Source organism: Schizosaccharomyces japonicus (genome assembly GCF_000149845.2).
Source record: "Schizosaccharomyces japonicus yFS275 unplaced genomic scaffold supercont5.2, whole genome shotgun sequence".
In the NCBI taxonomy this organism is placed as follows: domain Eukaryota; kingdom Fungi; phylum Ascomycota; class Schizosaccharomycetes; order Schizosaccharomycetales; family Schizosaccharomycetaceae; genus Schizosaccharomyces; species Schizosaccharomyces japonicus.
The window spans coordinates 1,112,315-1,128,816 of NW_011627861.1; the positions used below are offsets into that span (position 1 = coordinate 1,112,315).

The window sequence follows — 16,502 nt, forward strand, 5'->3', positions numbered from 1 at the left end:
GCTACTGAAGAATGTCGTGTCGGTAAAAAGCTTAATTCTTGCTATGACGTAAGCGGTACTCCCGTTTCGTCTAACGTGCCCTACAACTAACTATTCACCTCAAAATCCGCAAACTGGCAATTTAAGGATTTTTTCCCTTAGCACTATTCTGACGTTTCTTTTACCTTCAATTAAGAGCGTATAGCAGGGTTTTATGCTATTTTTTGGTGGGTTCAATTAAAACGGTCGAAATAAAAGCCTTTTGCACTTTTTTATAATTGATCGCCACTTTATTCTTATAAACGGTGTTTCTGTAATTCAAAGCAACAATACAAGGCATATTGAAAAGGTTTACGAAGCTTCTACACGTCTGGCGCTGAAAAAATGTCATCCTTCTTAGGAAACTCTGAAATGAGTTCCAAACTTCACGTAAGTTCTGATGTTTTTGCATCTTAGAAATGTTAAAACTAACGATTTGGTAATAGGATGCTATCGAGAAAAAACTAACAGAGCTCAATTGGTCGGATGAGGCCGCTTCGTTGGCCGATTTCATTATTGTAATGGTTACCAACGGTAAAAATCAGCAACAAATCCATGAAGAACTTGTTGATCGTACGTAATGCTAAAAGAACGATGTGAATAAGTACTTACCAGATAGTTGTTGGAAGTGAGCTTGATGCTTCGTTTTCAAAATGGCTTTTCGAAAAAATAGACGAACTCGAAAAACCACAAACAGCTCAGACCCGGCCAAATGTGAATGAGACAAAAGAAACAAAAATAAAGGAAGCCTCTCCTAAAAAGTCTGAACAGGAAATTACGGGGTCAGATTCTACACCAGAACTCAAATCTGCATTTCCTTCTGTTGTTCGTACAGAACGTGTGGGACAAAAACTAAAGACAACCACCCAAAAGCGTTTTAATCCCCTTGCCTCCTCCTTCAAAACCCATGCGCAAGTGGCCCCTTCCACAAAACGGTTTTTCCAATCCGATATCCAGCTTCCCCTCTGCAAGTATGCGGAAAAGTGTGGACGTCCCGATGTATGAACAAGATATTTGCTTCTTTGACTTTCTTCGTGTTTGTATAACTAACTTGTTAGTGCATATTCGCTCACCCTTCTCCCGCTTCCAAAGATGGAATGGTTCTAAGTAGCAAACAGTGTTCAGCTGGCAGAGAATGCGACAATCCAGAGGTACGTTAATCCGTTTTATCCAGAGCACATAAATTAACGATATTAGTGTGTTGACAGTCATCCTTCTCCAGCAAACCACGCGGTCACTTCCTATGAGTTTTGGAAGCATCCCAGTGCCTTGCAGATACAATCCTTGTCTCAATCCCTCCTGCCGCTTCCTTCACCCCTACAAAAGTAAAAATATGACCTGGCGTGCATCCTCCGCTTCTTCGCCTGCTTTTCCAACTTCTAATCCGGTGGTTAGTGAGCGGAAGTTTGCTGTTGAGGAAGCTGAAGAGCAATTGCCCGTTCCTCCGAACAACTAGACCTGTCTTTTTGTCAAACAAAATATATGGATTTTCACTATGCAGTTTAAAGTATAACGAAAATAAATGGGAGTGTTTTCTTGATGATGTTACACAAATGTAAATGATACTACGTAGACAATTTAGACTATACAGACGGTGATATGAAGTGAGAACTCTCAGTGCGCTTGTTAAATAGTTCAATACGAAATTGAGACAAGACGTACCTAAGCTGCTGATGCAAGCCCCGCTATCACCTTCACTTTCATATTCATATTCCTGTTTCTGTTTTATTTGCACTACACGTATCCACCGTATACCCCACTTTATCCCACATTCCGTCCCCCTACTTCCACCGTAAAAGTAGACAACACTTGCTTCAAACAAAAACCAAGCTTTAGGAGACGCTAGGAGTCGACGTGTTTACTAACGGAATCAATTGAATGGACGAGTCCACTTACTTTGATCCCGAGTTCGATGCTTCCTCGTTGAGGGTAGTTGACCTCCGGCGAATCTTGGGTCAGCATAATTTGTACCATCCTTCTACAGCAAAAAAAGCACAATTGATAGAACTATTCAACAAATTAAGAGAAGCAAAAAATGGATTGAGATCGTTGGATGTTTTAAAAAGCGAGAATGCACCTCCTCCTCGCAGTCCACGAAAAAAACACGCCGAATCTCCACGTAAAAGCCCTCGCAAGCAAACACGGGCAGAACCATTACGGAGATCTACTCGTCTGTCACCAAAAAAGGGAAAGTCATCTGCTGAAAAGTTTTCGAATTTTGGCGATGATGAGTATACAGGATTTGCCGACGTGAAACCCAGAAAACTATTTTCCGCAGAGAAAACGGAGGCCCTGGACTTTGAATTTACATCAATTCCAGAACTGGCAGTCCCTAAAAAAGAAGAGAAGGATCAGTCCTTGCTCTCGATGACTGGAATTGCAAAAGAGACTTTGCTCGAAATGCCCGAGTTCCGTCATCTGTCTGACATAAAAGAAGAAGTACTAGAGGAGAATGGTATTTCCGTAAAAGAAGAGAAGGATAAAAAAAACTCACAGCTCCTGTCCTCACCCTTGCTTGAAGCACCCGTATTCATTACACCTCAACGGAGTGCCCCGTTTTCTTCTATAAACGAGGGAATACGGAACAGACAGGACGATTATTCTAATCTTACGCCTTCAGTTGAAGGTCCTGTCATGGTTACCCCCCAACGAAGTATACCTTTCTCTGCAGTTAACGGAGGAGCCCGGATCGATGATGACTCTTTTTCCAATCTCACACCTTCCAATGAAGGCCTTGTCATGATTACGCCTCAACGAAGTGTCCCTTTTTCTGCAGTCAACGGAGGAGTCCACAATAGTGAAGACTCCTTTTCTAATCTCACGCCTTCAGTTGAAGGTCCTGTCATGATTACGCCCCAACGGAGTGCTCCCTTCTCGTCAATTTCTGCGGGTCTCACAATGGACGCGGAAGCAAGCATAACACCATCGGCTGAAGGTCCTGTCATGGTTACTCCACAACGAGGTGTGCCCTTCTCATCACTTGGCCTTTTACGCGAGGCTCGCAAAGGCCTTGGTTCTTCTCCATCGTCGAGTCCTTCAACAGAAGCTCCCGTCATCATAACTCCTCAAAGAAGTGTGCCTTTCTCTTCTTTGAGCGTTCAGCGAATGCCTATAAAAGAGAAATACCCTTTGGATACCCCAGAAGCAGAAGCTCCCGTGATAATTACTCCTCAAAGAAGTGCCCCTTTTTCCTCTATCAGTGGACTCCAAGGTTCTCAAAGTTTGTCACCTTCTGTTTCGTCGATTGATTCATCTGTTTGCATTACTCCACACAGAAGTGTGCCATTCTCGTATGTTAATGCCGCACGCTCCGCTCGGTCACCGTTGAGCTTGTCTTCCCCCAGTGTCGAAGCTCCTGTGATGATTACTCCCCAACGCAGCGTCCCATTTAGTTCTCTCTCAGCAGTTGCTGCTCTCAACAATAAGTCGACTCCGGGTTCCGTTTCGTCGCCCCCGTCTGATGAAGCACCTGTAATTATCACACCGCATCGAAGTATACCCTTTTCGTCTACTACGCCTGCTACTCTTGGCACCAAGCAATTTGCTACACAATCTGCAAAAAAATCGCCTTCTGCTCTAAAGCAATTTACACCAGATACCAGTATTCTCACTCAATCTTCGGTCGTTGCACAGGCTTTGGAGTCTGGTAACTTCAGCCCCGTTGCTAACACATACTCATCTCCAATAAATCCGAGTGTTTTCAAAACTCCTAGTCAGGATCTGAGTCGTCTGAAGGCATTTGATTATTCATCTTCGCCCGCTCCGTCATCACCGCTCTCATCCAACCCAATCAATACTTCAATTTCTTCAGCAGTGGTTGTTGAAGATGATGTGATGGCCGTAACAGATGAGCAATCCTCTTCTTCTAATCAAGAAATTCCTTCCACAATTACTTTGCCCTCTTCTCCCTTACCGGCAACTGTATTGAGCTCTTCGTCAGAACTTCAGCTACCCAGTTCGAGTGGAGACTCCTCTACACGAGAAACAGCACCGGAAGGGTCTGCAGCAATTACAAGACAATCTGAAGTTTCACTTTCGAGTTCTTCGGACACTGCAGCTTTTGTTGCCCAGTTGCAATCTCTTTACGATAAGGCGCCAGTCTCCTCGCAACCATCGAGCCCAGGAGAGTACAAGCTTGACTTGAGTTACCAACTTGAATCTAATACCCCAAGCAAGTCATCACGTGTGTCCACTCCTAGCTCATTGAACTCAAACAAGTCGGTGGCTCAAACTTTACCTTTAGAGAGTCCCCTTGTTTCTGCACATTCCCGGCTTGCTGCTTCGCGCGTTGTTCAAAAAATACCCCCTGCATTTGAAACCCGCTCAAGGAGCAAATCTTCATGGAAATATTCCATTCTTGCTTTTGCAATGTTTGTATTTTCAGTTTTTGTTTATTATTGGCGCCAAAGTGTTCTTCATGCTGGCTTCTGTGAAGTTTCAAGTATGTTATTCATTCATGTTTCATAGTACTAACCCTTTCAGCTCTCGATTCAGAGGATTCCCCGCTTTTGGCGCCTTTCCCTATTTCATGTACACCGTGTCCCGAACATGCTGAGTGCTATGCTGGCTACAAGTTCCTCTGCGAAAACGGTTACAAAAAGAAGACCAGTTTTCTGAATCAGTTTGGTTTGGGGAAGACTCCTTCATGCGTTGTTGATGAAGACTGGCAAATAAAAACCTCACTGCTTGCTCGCTATTCGCTTCAAGAGTTAAGCAATAAAAATCAACAGACTGGTTATAGAACCGATTCTGAACAACGGAGTGGTTATACCGGCACGAAAAGTGTATCCTTAAAAGCGTTGTACGACAATTTATGGTCACGTCAAGTCCTCTCGGTACCTGAAAGCGAGTTTTCACAGCTCTTTGCTGGAACACTGAACTTGTTGAAAAATTCCGAAGACATAGAGACCACAGAGTACGCAATTATTTCACATTTTGTCCCATTTACTAACGTTTACAAAAGCTCAACAATTCGTTTAAAAAAATCTGCGCCCGCTGTTTCGTTACCACCGATCCCTAACGGAGTTCCGTTGACTTTTATTCAAAGACATCGTGCGATTCTTGCCGTTGCAAGTACGCTGGTTTTGACGGTTGTAGCATCCGCTGCGTTTTTACTTCTGCTGAGACGCTATCAAGCAAGTCGACTGAGAGAGGAGAGTGTTCGGGCATGTGCTTCGTACTGTGTTTCTCGGTTACAAACTATTAAAATGAATGCCTTACGCACTGGTGGTCCTGCTTATGTTGAGGTTTCTCAGCTTCGTGATGAATGTCTTCAACAAAAGCATTCAAGCTATGATGCTTCTCTATTGGAGGCAATTCAACAATTGCCTGCTGATGTTCAAGCTGAAGTGTGGCGTGAAGTAATGGTTGCTGTGGAAAATATGCTCAGCGTGCATGTTCACGACTCAGACGGTGTCAGTCCTGCCCGTTCTTGGGAATGGATTGGCGTTCTGACGTCCACGGGCTCAGATGACAATTGAATATGTGTCTCGAGTGTTATTGAGCAATAATAAGCCGCTCTCTCAAAAAAAAGACTAACTTTCCAGTCGTCAATCGCCTATTTGCAGTTGAGTTTTACTGAAATAGTGTGTTTATATAATGTTGAGTTTTTTCGTTCGTTTCTTTATTCTTGTAGGTAAATAAGAATTGTATTGAAAGTAATAAGTGCGCTCTCGGTTTGCTAAAACGAGAAATAATTCCATCAATTAGGTCGTAAATAAAACTGTTTTATCGTAGGCTGCAGGAGTAAAGAAATAACGTGAGTATACTGCAAAGTGAATGCATTTCACGCTAACCGTGAATGCGATGTTGGGCACGGAAGATTTCTTTACATAAGAGACCAATATCACCGGAATGGCGCGCGCTGATATAGAAATACTTCTCGTCCTCATAGACCCATTCTTTCGCCATAGGGCCAGCTACGTATTTTTCACTAGGAATCATCGCGGACAAATAGGCCTCAGGTTTTGTTAATCCGCTCAGGTAAGATGTCCTCTCCAAATACAAAGGCGTCGTAGTCGTTTTAAGGTCTAAGTTGCCGGCGGCTTTTACAACGGCCAGAGCGCCCTGTGCAGTGGCTGCTAATACATGGTACCCAGACACACGAGACGTCAGTGGAATATACTGGGCGAGAAGTTCTGTGAGACGAGACATTTCCATCAATTCATATACGCAGGGGTCAGTACCGCCGGGAATGTACACGAGATCGTAGTCCGTGAATGTAAAATGCGGGTCGAACAAGTCAAAAGGCTTAAGGAATTCATCAGTCGTAGACATACGACCGTAAATTTCACGAGTTTCGGCATCGACGCCAACAATCCAAGAACGCCATCCTGACAGTTGTTGCTGATCTGCTTGAGGAACTCTACCGTGGGGAGCGACAAAGTAAACGAACATTCCGTGTTTAATGAAACGCTGCCAAGGCTGGGCAACTTCAGTCACATCGTAGCCAGCTTCAGGCATCACGATACAAGCCTTTAGTGTTCGAGTCTTCTTGCCGGGTTTTTCAGTAGGAACAGGAACCCATAAACTCGAAGAATATGGTAACAGTACGGACGGCGTAACCGTCTCGTCACGGACAATGTGCATAGACATGACAGCTAGTCGTTATTCAAAAAGGATTGCGATTATTTAATTCTGCTCAGAGTTAGAACGATGTTTCAATTTAAATGATTCTTTATAGCAGACATTTAAGTAAGTAAAAATACCAGATATCAATGACACAGATTTGTGTTATTGCTAGCGAATGCGGCTTGTTCACAGCGGCGGCTATGTCAATGAAAGTGGCGGATAAGAGTATCCCGTCAAATATCAGCACTCGTAATGTGAGCGTTAAAGGACGTCAGTAACACACTTACAGAGTGCGGAAAGGACGGTTTTTCATGCTTGTCTCTTTATGAACGGCGTTTTCAAAAGCATACAGCGGGTCATTTAAAACTGATAAGATAACCTTAATTATTATCTGAGATTTAGATAAGTTTATTATATACTGCCTCGACGCGCTTGAGAGAACGTGTAAAGGATATTGCCTTCTGCAATTTCTGGTAAATAAAACGTGTTTTATTATTCGAGTACAGGATCGTTTGTCCGGAATAAGAAGTTGAACTCTAATTTTTTTCGCGAAAATACTCTGGACAATTTAAATATCTGAACATTTTAATCTTGCGTTCAATTGACTTCATGAACACCGAGAATTTAAACGATTATCTGAATCAACGAGTGTACTGTCGAGAGACACAATCAAAATTATTGTCAACTCTCTTGTTCCAGAAGGTCGCCAAATCACCATGTGTTATATTGTACGGACCTAAAAGTACAGCAAAAACTGTAATGTTAAGGCATTGTTTCTCGTATACTCGTTGCAAACATGCTTGGATAGATACTCAAGAATGCTTTACTCTTGAATTACTGCTATATCGCACATTGATTCAATTGGGAGTCGAACAAAACTTGGCTCAGAAAAAAGGCACACATATTAACTCCTTTTGTAACGTTCTTTCGGCACATCTTAGCACTTTGAACGAGCACACTTATATTGTACGCCTTCTAAATTGGAAAAGACCCGATTTATTAAGTGTCCATGATACTAACGATTGTAGGTTTTAGACAGACTCGATGAGCTTCCGGAGTTAAATCAGCACATTTTTAAGGTGCTGGTTGGACTGTCTGAATTTGTACGTTAAACAAAGGACAAACAAAACATTCCTCGAGCTCGCAGTGACTAACTTTTATGTTACAGAGTGGACAGAATAATGTTTCGGTAATCATCGTAATGAACAAGCATCCTAACAGACTATTGGGAACTGCTTCCGTCCCTGTTGTCCATTTCCCACAATACACAAAAGACGAGATTCTTGACATTTGTCAGCACACTGCACCCAGTCTCGACTTCGTTGACCGAACAGGTGAACAAGAGTTTGAAGATGAAATAGAACTTAGTGTTTGGATGCAATACTGTGCGTTCCTATGGGATGTATTCGGTGCTCAATGTCTAAATGACTATGTCGCGTTCCGCGAAATTCTAGACTATCACTGGCCGAAATTTGTTAGCCCAATTGTTGAGGGTGATGTACATCCTGCAGATTATGCCCAGCTTCACAAACTCGCAAAAGACTCTCTAGTGTCGGACGAAACGATTACTCGAAGGCTACATCTCGTACACTCAAATCAGAATCAGTTGTCTCAGATCGACCTCAATCTTTCGTGCGTAGCAAAGTTCTTACTAATTTCGGCATTCCTTGCCTCCTACAATCCTAGCCATTTGGATTCTCAACTCTTTTCAAAACGTAGTTCAGGACGCAAAATTCGACACAGAAAAACAAGAGTTCATGGTGATGGTAGCTTTGGAAAATCAGAAAAGTCCGCATCCGCTCGCAATGCTTCCCTTTCCAGGCTGGCGCTTGGACCCAAACCGTTCGACTTGGAACGTCTCATTGCAATCTATTATGCTATATCGGAGTATCAGGACATGAACCTGTTTGCCGAAGTCTTTACACAAGTCTCTAATCTGTGTACATTAAAAATGATTGTACCGACAAAAGATCGGTGTATCCGGACACTCGATGCACCGCGGTTTAAAGTGAATATACCAAAGGAATACGCTGAGGCCATAGCGCTTTCTCTATCCTTGGACCTTAATAACTACCTTGCTAATAATGATAGTTGGTAAGGCAGTACGAAAATATATACTATATACATGAAATACGCAGACAAAGATGCTTTTGGAGGATACTAAGGAATGATGTTATGCCTGAAAAGCAGTAATGGTCACGGTATGCTATGTTATGTTATGGGTATTCATTATTATTTATAACACTAGTCACATTTACACTCGCATTTCATATGCACGCTTGTGCCTGAATTGCTGTATACGCACTAATGCAACAAGTCGAGACCAATGATAACCCCTTTATCGCCCCGTTCTTTTCTTCATAGCCACAATCTTAACATTCTTCCATTTTATTATCATCGAATACACACAACTCAGTTGAATAATTGGCAACCAAAACAAAACAAAAACAGCTCCATAGAAACAACTGTGTCAATAGAGAACCCACTGTCTAACCAAGATTTGTGTTCTGTTAGCTACGATTTTTCGTCAATCTGTCTTGGACCCTTTTTCGTTTTCCCCAAGCTATCTCCTCTTTAGTGAAGAATCTCTGATGGTTTGCTACTAAGGGCCTTACTTTACCCAACGTACTTCTACAGGTTTGCGAACGATACTTAACTCATTGAAGCCTCTGTTTGACTGTACCTGCACGCCTATGTTATACGGTATTGAGTGGTATTTAACATTAAAAGATTTCTCACCTCTAACATCCTTCGTTTTTGTGGTTCGTGGATGAACCAATGATTATCAACTAGAAATAGAAGGACACGTGGACTACTCTTCTATCTAATACTTGTTTAATCGCTATTTGTGCTTGTTCTTTTTAATACACTTTTCCCTCAGGAAAGGAACGACTTTGCCTCACTCATTTAAGCATTGTCATAGACATTTTAGCCCGAAAACCCCGTCCTGCGCTTATGAAACCCTTTTATGGTACCCTTTTTGGTTGTTTGCGACTTTTTTATATCTTAAATTTTATTGCGACCGATGAACGAAACAAATAGACCCAAGAAAATCACGCCCGACAGCAAGGAATTCGTGCTCTTGTCTGGAATTGCCGGCGGTATTGCTGGGTGCGTCGCAAAGACCTGCGTCGCACCTTTGGATAGAGTCAAAATCCTTTACCAGACGCATCACTCCGGATACATCGCTGATGCAAACTCGCGGTTCGGCGTTGTAAAATCTCTTTGCAGAATATACAAGACTCACGGTGTATGGGGCCTGTTTCAAGGCCATACAGCAACCCTTTACCGGATATTCCCCTACGCTGGAATCAAGTTTGTCGCTTATGAGCAAGTGCGACGCTTCCTTATTCCAACCCCATCACAGGAAACAACAGTGCGGCGATTCCTAACAGGCTCACTGGCCGGTAAGTTATCGGAGAGGACCGAGTTTTCATTAGTCGCTCTGGTCATGGACTCTCGCTCTTTGCGTCGTTGCCGGCAAACTGATTAACTAACCATTACAGGCGTCGCCTCCGTCCTATTCACATACCCTCTAGAGCTAATTCGGGTCCGGCTGGCATTCTTTACTGAGAGCGGCCGACGGCCGCGATTCACGGACACCATACGGTTGATCTATAAAGAAAATGCGCGGCGAAATATACTGGCAGGAAAGTTTCAAAATCTATTAGGTGTATTAAACTTCTACCAAGGATTTGGAGTGACGTTACTTGGGATGTTTCCTTATGCTGGCATGTCCTTCCTTGCATACGACACAGCAATCGACTTCCTCGCCAAGCCCTCCGTGGCCAGGTACTTGAACACGACAACCGTGGACTCGGGCGAACGGAGACTAAAGGCTTGGGCAGAGCTTGGAGCGGGTGCTGTCGCCGGGATGTGTGGACAGACACTTTCGTATCCATTGGAAGTGATTCGTCGAAAAATGCAGGTGGCAGGTTCGTACCAGCAAAATGGCTTATTAACGCTCCGTAAAACCATCATGTCGATCTTTCGACAGTCAGGCCTTCGCGGATTTTACGTCGGCCTGACCATAGGCTATGCGAAGGTAATTCCCATGGTCAGCATCAGCTTCTTCGTTTACAGTAGAAGTAAACGCTGGTTACGACTTGAATGAATGATAGAAACAAATAATGTGAATAATAAAATAAGTTCTCCGAGCAACGTAAACAATTCAACACAAAACTGTTCCACAGAGACACGAGCGGTACGGGGAAAGAACAAATTACTTGGCGCACCGCATATTAGGCCATAAAAGAGTAGGCGAGATATTGAGAAAATTGCGGATGAGCAATAATCGCTCCAGCCGGACGTACAAAAGACGGTGAAAGACGCACAAAAGACAGTGAAACTCGAAAATTTCCTTCAACAAAGGAGCGCGTGCGCAAGGAGGGGAAAGGATGCAGCCGCTCACTTAAGCAATGACACAGCACTTGCTAGCGGTTGCGGAGTCGTCGGCGGCTCCGTGGACATCAGGCTTGGCAGCAGAAGCTGCACCGACACGAGCATTCGTGTTCGGTTGAGGGGCAGGGTTGCTGCCCTCCTCAACCTTGTTGAAGCGACGGATGGTGCGCACAAGGTCGTAGAAGGCTTCCTCGACATTCAGACGGAACTTTGCAGACGTCTCCACATACGTGCAGCCCATCATGTGGGCCATTTGTTCACCCTCTTCACGCGACACCTCTCTGCTGTCCTCGAGATCGCATTTGTTGCCCACAAGGACCACTGGATACTTGTCCTTGTCCTTCACCCGAAGAATTTGCTGGTAGAAGTTGTTGATCTCCTCGAACGACGAGCGAGATGTGATGTTGAACACAAGCAGGAAACCCTCACCAGTCCGCATGTATTGTTCACGCATGGCCGAGTATTCTTCCTGGCCAGCTGTATCGAGGATATCCAACAAGGCACCTTCACCATCGATATCACACTTCTTGCGGTAGGAATCTGCGCACCAGCGTTAGACAAGATGCTCACAACTGTCTCCTGAATGTCCTTACCTTCAATAGTAGGGTCATACTCGTCTACGAAATGCGATTGAATCAATTGGATAGTAAGAGCACTCTTACCGACGCCTCCATCGCCGACAACAACCAGCTTGTACTCACGAAGATAAGTAGCCTGTTTGTTAGTGATCTGTCAGCCCCTCTGGACTGTGTCCAGCAGCCCTTTTCGTCCGTACTTTAGACATGTTTCTTGACACTTCAATGTTTCTTAATAAGTCACAGAACACAAGTGCAGTAACAAGAACTCGTTCAATTTATGGAGAACGTATGAGTCTTTTAAATAATAATTTCTACGATCCTTATTATAGTCCAGTTAGGAACTCAATCTGCTGCTGGGCGGTAGAGGGAGTTGGTAAGTTTGGGGGAATGGTTCGTCATAGAGTTCCTGGGTTTACTACCAGTTAAAGGTCGGCCCCCTCAAAAGTCGAACTCTCCACCACGGGGGCGTTGCGCCATGGGGCGCTGGGATAACGATTGGCAATGAAGGCGAGCAGGCGGTGGGATACGAGGTGCCGTAGGGGCGAGAAGATGGAGAGGAGGAAGGGAGAGAAGATGGAGAGGAGGAAGGGAGAGAAGATGGAGAGGAGGAGATGGAGAGAAGGAGATGAACGGGAGGAGATGGACAGAGGAGATGGACAGAGGAGATGACGGAGGGAAAAGGAGGGAAAAGGAGGTTGGCTTGTGTCTTGTGTCTTACAGTTGTTATGTTTATGAACTACAGGTAGCATTCTTTTGTGCCATATCTTCGGGTCGATTTGGGTTGCTTGGGTATCGTTTGGTGCTGATGTGCGGAGGTTTATGTTAGTGCAGCATGCTGAGGAATTAGCGCGACACGAGGGTTTATGGATGGATTCGAGAAGGGCTGGCGGCAACCGGTGCAAGGTTTAAAACGGCTCTTTTTCGCTGCCTGTTTTGATAGCGTTTTAAGACACCTGCTCCATTTAGCTAAGCCAGTCTCAGGGTTTAGCGCCGTCCTTAATGGATGAATGATCATATGCTGCCTTGAGCACGGGTGCGTGCTTGAGTTTGCGCACATTTCGCTACATTCTGTTTCGTAGATAACTGTAAAGTTGAATAAATTAGTCCCGGAAGAAAACAAAAATGTAAAAGTCCATCACTAGCACCGGTGCTAGTGCAGCCGTTTCAGGTCCGAGATGATACCCAGCAGGTCGGGCACGCTGATATTCAACGATTGGCCGCCGTTTGTCCCCTGCACAATTTTTTGTAGCGTAGATTCAGGCAGGTCTTCGATAGATTCAAGAAGGTCTCCATCAATAAAATCCTTGTTGGCGGCAGAGGCTCGTGCCGGAAACAAGCGCTCGTGCCATTTGTAAAAGTCGAGTCCCCCAAGAGGGGGAACTGCTTCTAGAAAGTTGTGCTGAATTTGCAATAGGAGATCGGCGTGTTGACTAGCATCGCCAATAAGCAGGATGCCCCCTTCCACCGTGACACACATCAACTCGGGTTTGACGAGTCGAGACGGAGACGACAGCACGAAACATCCACGGCGTGTCCGGTTCACCATGTCGCCCAATCTGTAACAGGACTTCCAGCGGAGTTTCTTGCGCTCAACGCTTTGGGGGGCTTTCGTGTCCCAAAGCATCGTAACTGCTTCCCCGTCAGCCGTTGTACAGAAGAAGAGTGTCTCGCTGAGCGGTTGTACGGAAGTAACCCATAAAGCTCCAAAGTCCCGAGCCACTTCTTCGGCCGTGTCCTTTTCAGTATTGTACAATGTTAACGACTTCATCATGTCGCCGACGACAACAATGTCCTTTGAAGAAGCCGCAATGTTTAAACAGTAAGTCGGCGTACGTGTGCTGCCGACGACTCGCAGTGTCTTGTTCTCGTAGCGGAATGTGCATAAGACAGCGTTCATGCCGACGAGCAACTTTCCTTCTTGGTACTCCACGGAAAAGATAGCACCCTGTGTCTTGTAAACAGCTTCTGTAACCAACTTCTCCTGCTCGTCCAACCGGAATACAATTAAACGACCTCCGTCTGGTTCATCGCGATCAGGATAATTAAAGCCCGTGCCCACAACGACGCGCTCGTTGTCGGGAAGTGTGAGGGCACATTCCACAATTTCGTAGTCTTCAAACTCGTGCTGGAGAACGGTCTCATAGGTTAATTTCTTGAAGACATGAAGGCTTGACATAATGCTGCTTCCTTGCGATGCAAGCTTATCTTGCAGATCAACTGAAAGCACAAAATAATGCTCTTTTGTGGCTGCAATACGGCGCGGGATGCCAGCGACGGGAATTCGGCGTATGTGCAGCTTTTGTAGCATATTTACGTTGCTCAGTTTCAGGGCATTGCGTGTCGCATACACTGTATTTGCCGGAATTCCTGGATGCTGAAGGTGAGACAAACATACAATGTCGCTATTGCCAATGTAGGCAAAAGACAGGTGCTGGTTTTCGCCATAGACAGCGTAGGGATGCTCGCCAAGCGTAATGAGTACAGGGCCGTTCGGGGTCTGGAACGTGTTCATATTTAAAGGAACAGCCGTTAAAGGATAGGTGAGGCGCTGCTTTATGCCTTTTGTTACTGGATCAATGTCAAACGTAATCAATTTTCCCGACTCTGTAGACATATATAAAGCTACTGAAGCAATTCCAGCAAGCTTCACACATACCAATGACTGTGCTTTTTCGTTTACCTCAAGCGTCTCTCGCACGGTACAAGTTGTGTTATCCGAATCCAGAAGAAGCAGCTTTTGATTCCATAATCCTACACAGATGGTGCGCGCATCGTTTAAAAAGGACAGTGCAGTGACATCTGAATCGACTTGCAGTTTACTAACCACCTGTAATTTGTGAAGAAAGACGATCTGATTGTTTGTCATTGAGAGACAAACAGCATTATCATAAACAGCGGCGCATGTGATGGCTCCTCCATCAGCAAACCAGTACGAGAGCTGTTTTCCATCAAACAAACAAACACTGGAACGTGCGACATGATAAAGACAAGAAGAGTCGCTCGTAGCGCCCACAAAAATGGTTGGTTCTTCTAAACAGAGGCTATCAACCAAATCCATTTCACCGGATTGTGATATCTCAAAAACACTTGTTTCCGATATGGAGCCGACAAATAGGTACTTCGTTACTGATGACTGAAGTTGTACGGAATAAAGCGAACAGACATTAGGCATTTCAATGACTCCGTAATCCGATATATCAATTCCGGACTTCATTTCACGCAAAGAGCCTTCGTTGTAAGCATTGCAGCAAGCAACCATGAATGAGCCTCCATTTCCATGGTCGATGCAGAAGTCACTTATGGGAGCAAGATTGTCAAAACTCTGAACTTCCAAAAGCTCCACACTTCCGGCAACGCCTGGTTTGTTTTGAAAACGATAAAGCTTTGAATCACCAAAATGACTTCCGAGAAAAATCTGATCGTTTGGTAAGGCCACTATGCAAGAAGCTATCGGTGCTTCTCCAATTTTTTCCAAAGTTACATTGAAATTGTTTCCGATATTAAACATGTAAACAGCACCAGACTCGTCTGAGACTATGTACTTTCGTTCGTTGATGCAAACCTCAGTGCCGTTCTGAAAGCTTTGAAAGACAGCAGAATAGGCGGTGACCGGATATGAAACCAGCATTTTAGAACTCTTTTTCTCTCGTGAGACATAGTATACATAGACTTCTCCAAATACAAAAACGCCGCCATCGTAGTGAGCGATTAGCCGTCCTTCCTCAATGTCATGACAAGCAAAACTTTCATCCTCGTTTAGTTCTTTTTCCGCCAAGTTTACTGTGTATGCTTTCAGATGGATGACAGACCTGCTGTCCTTGTAAAGAACTGCCAAAGTAGGAGTTTTCGATGTGTAGAGGAATACTATATCGAGTACGTCAAGTTCCATTATACGTACTGTAAAGTTATCCTGCACGGATTGTGAGGGAACATCTTTTTGTCGTTTTTTCGTTATTCTTTGGGTAATAGGAATGAAAGTTAATAAGCCCTGAAATGCATGTGAACAAATTACTCGGTTGCTTGGGTCAATAAGCAACTTCGGATTGCGTTGCTTGTTAAGAAAGAAGGTGCTTGCGGGAGGCTGAGCGGTGACTTCGTTAATAAATTGTTTTTTGTCAGGATCCCAGGTTACTGTGAAATATGAGAATGGCGATACTGTAACAATTAAATGGTCCTTAGTAGAGAGAGGAGGCCGGAAACTCTTGATAGACCTCACTTTGCTAAATACAGTGGACGAGCCTAGTTGAACGAGTTTGTCTCCTTCGAAGCCGTATATTTCAATACGATTTGTTTTGAGAACAACCACGTTCCAATTCTTTCCATCCAAACGACAGCTAACTGCATCCTTAACAGAAGAAAACTTATGGATGCTTGAAACGTAACTCATATTTATTATGAATTAAGGAGCACTGCGACTTGCAGAATACTCTGTCGTGTCGTATGGAGGAATAGTAGAAGCACGACCAAAAATCGGCAATTACTAGACGATTTTCAAATTCTTTGTAAGCAAGACGGCGTTGTTGAGGGTGTGTATATTGTGATGCTTGTAACAACTGTTTTAATTGAGTAAAAGGGTTGTGAAAGAGTAGTAATATTTGTGATGAGGAACAAGGGCAGTACGAATAGTAAGTTCAGTAACAATGGTAGCAGAATCTAACTTAATGAGCTCGTAAAAAGGGCTTGTTTTGTAACGAAGTATATGTTGAAGTGCTTGTCTCTATAACTAGTTATGTGCTTTAGTATTTTGCATTATTTTGTATGAACATATCATAATCGCTCCTATGATTGAAGATACAGCAAATCGTTTAAAAGATCATTCTTAGCTACACAGGTATTTACACTGAGCTTTTACGGCGTACCCGTAAATCATTCTCTCCTCTGTCAAATTCAGTAATTTTATTTAATAAAACAAAACGAACTTGCACAAAAACGACT

The 16,502-nt window shown here is 44.0% G+C and overlaps 7 protein-coding genes across 7 annotated transcripts; 4 read left to right on the forward strand and 3 right to left on the reverse strand.

Annotated features, from left to right (window-relative positions):
• Positions 1-75: 75 nt before the first annotated feature.
• Positions 76-1,615, forward strand: SJAG_03448 (poly(A) binding protein Nab2). The gene is made up of 5 exons (XM_002174559.2): positions 76-408; positions 465-591; positions 638-1,017; positions 1,077-1,169; positions 1,216-1,615. Exons 1-5 carry the CDS (start codon positions 364-366, stop codon positions 1,345-1,347), a joined length of 777 nt encoding a protein of 258 aa, XP_002174595.2. The 5' UTR covers positions 76-363; the 3' UTR covers positions 1,348-1,615.
• A 121-nt stretch (positions 1,616-1,736) lies between these two features.
• On the forward strand, positions 1,737-5,682 carry SJAG_03449 (LEM domain-containing protein Man1). The gene is made up of 3 exons (XM_002174560.2): positions 1,737-4,459; positions 4,501-4,933; positions 4,982-5,682. The coding sequence occupies exons 1-3, from the start codon at positions 1,897-1,899 to the stop codon at positions 5,496-5,498; spliced, it is 3,513 nt and encodes a 1,170-aa protein (XP_002174596.1). The 5' UTR covers positions 1,737-1,896; the 3' UTR covers positions 5,499-5,682.
• On the reverse strand, positions 5,651-6,936 carry SJAG_03450 (hypothetical protein). Its single transcript, XM_002174561.2, has 2 exons — positions 6,706-6,936; positions 5,651-6,654 (listed from the first exon to the last, which is right to left on the reverse strand). Exon 2 carries the CDS (start codon positions 6,610-6,612, stop codon positions 5,809-5,811), a length of 804 nt encoding a protein of 267 aa, XP_002174597.1. The 5' UTR covers positions 6,613-6,654; positions 6,706-6,936; the 3' UTR covers positions 5,651-5,808.
• SJAG_03451 (origin recognition complex subunit Orc5) lies at positions 6,780-9,100 on the forward strand. Its single transcript, XM_002174562.2, has 3 exons — positions 6,780-7,554; positions 7,617-7,691; positions 7,757-9,100. Exons 1-3 carry the CDS (start codon positions 7,198-7,200, stop codon positions 8,684-8,686), a joined length of 1,362 nt encoding a protein of 453 aa, XP_002174598.1. The 5' UTR covers positions 6,780-7,197; the 3' UTR covers positions 8,687-9,100.
• Positions 9,038-10,765, forward strand: SJAG_03452 (coenzyme A transporter). Its single transcript, XM_002174563.2, has 2 exons — positions 9,038-9,995; positions 10,095-10,765. Exons 1-2 carry the CDS (start codon positions 9,614-9,616, stop codon positions 10,700-10,702), a joined length of 990 nt encoding a protein of 329 aa, XP_002174599.1. The 5' UTR covers positions 9,038-9,613; the 3' UTR covers positions 10,703-10,765.
• On the reverse strand, positions 10,271-11,987 carry SJAG_03453 (GTPase Ras1). The gene is made up of 3 exons (XM_002174564.2): positions 11,765-11,987; positions 11,583-11,703; positions 10,271-11,529 (listed from the first exon to the last, which is right to left on the reverse strand). The coding sequence occupies exons 1-3, from the start codon at positions 11,771-11,773 to the stop codon at positions 11,000-11,002; spliced, it is 660 nt and encodes a 219-aa protein (XP_002174600.1). The 5' UTR covers positions 11,774-11,987; the 3' UTR covers positions 10,271-10,999.
• Positions 11,921-16,363, reverse strand: SJAG_03454 (damaged DNA binding protein Ddb1). The gene has a single exon (XM_002174565.2). It carries the CDS (start codon positions 15,952-15,954, stop codon positions 12,718-12,720), a length of 3,237 nt encoding a protein of 1,078 aa, XP_002174601.1. The 5' UTR covers positions 15,955-16,363; the 3' UTR covers positions 11,921-12,717.
• Positions 16,364-16,502: the final 139 nt, after the last annotated feature.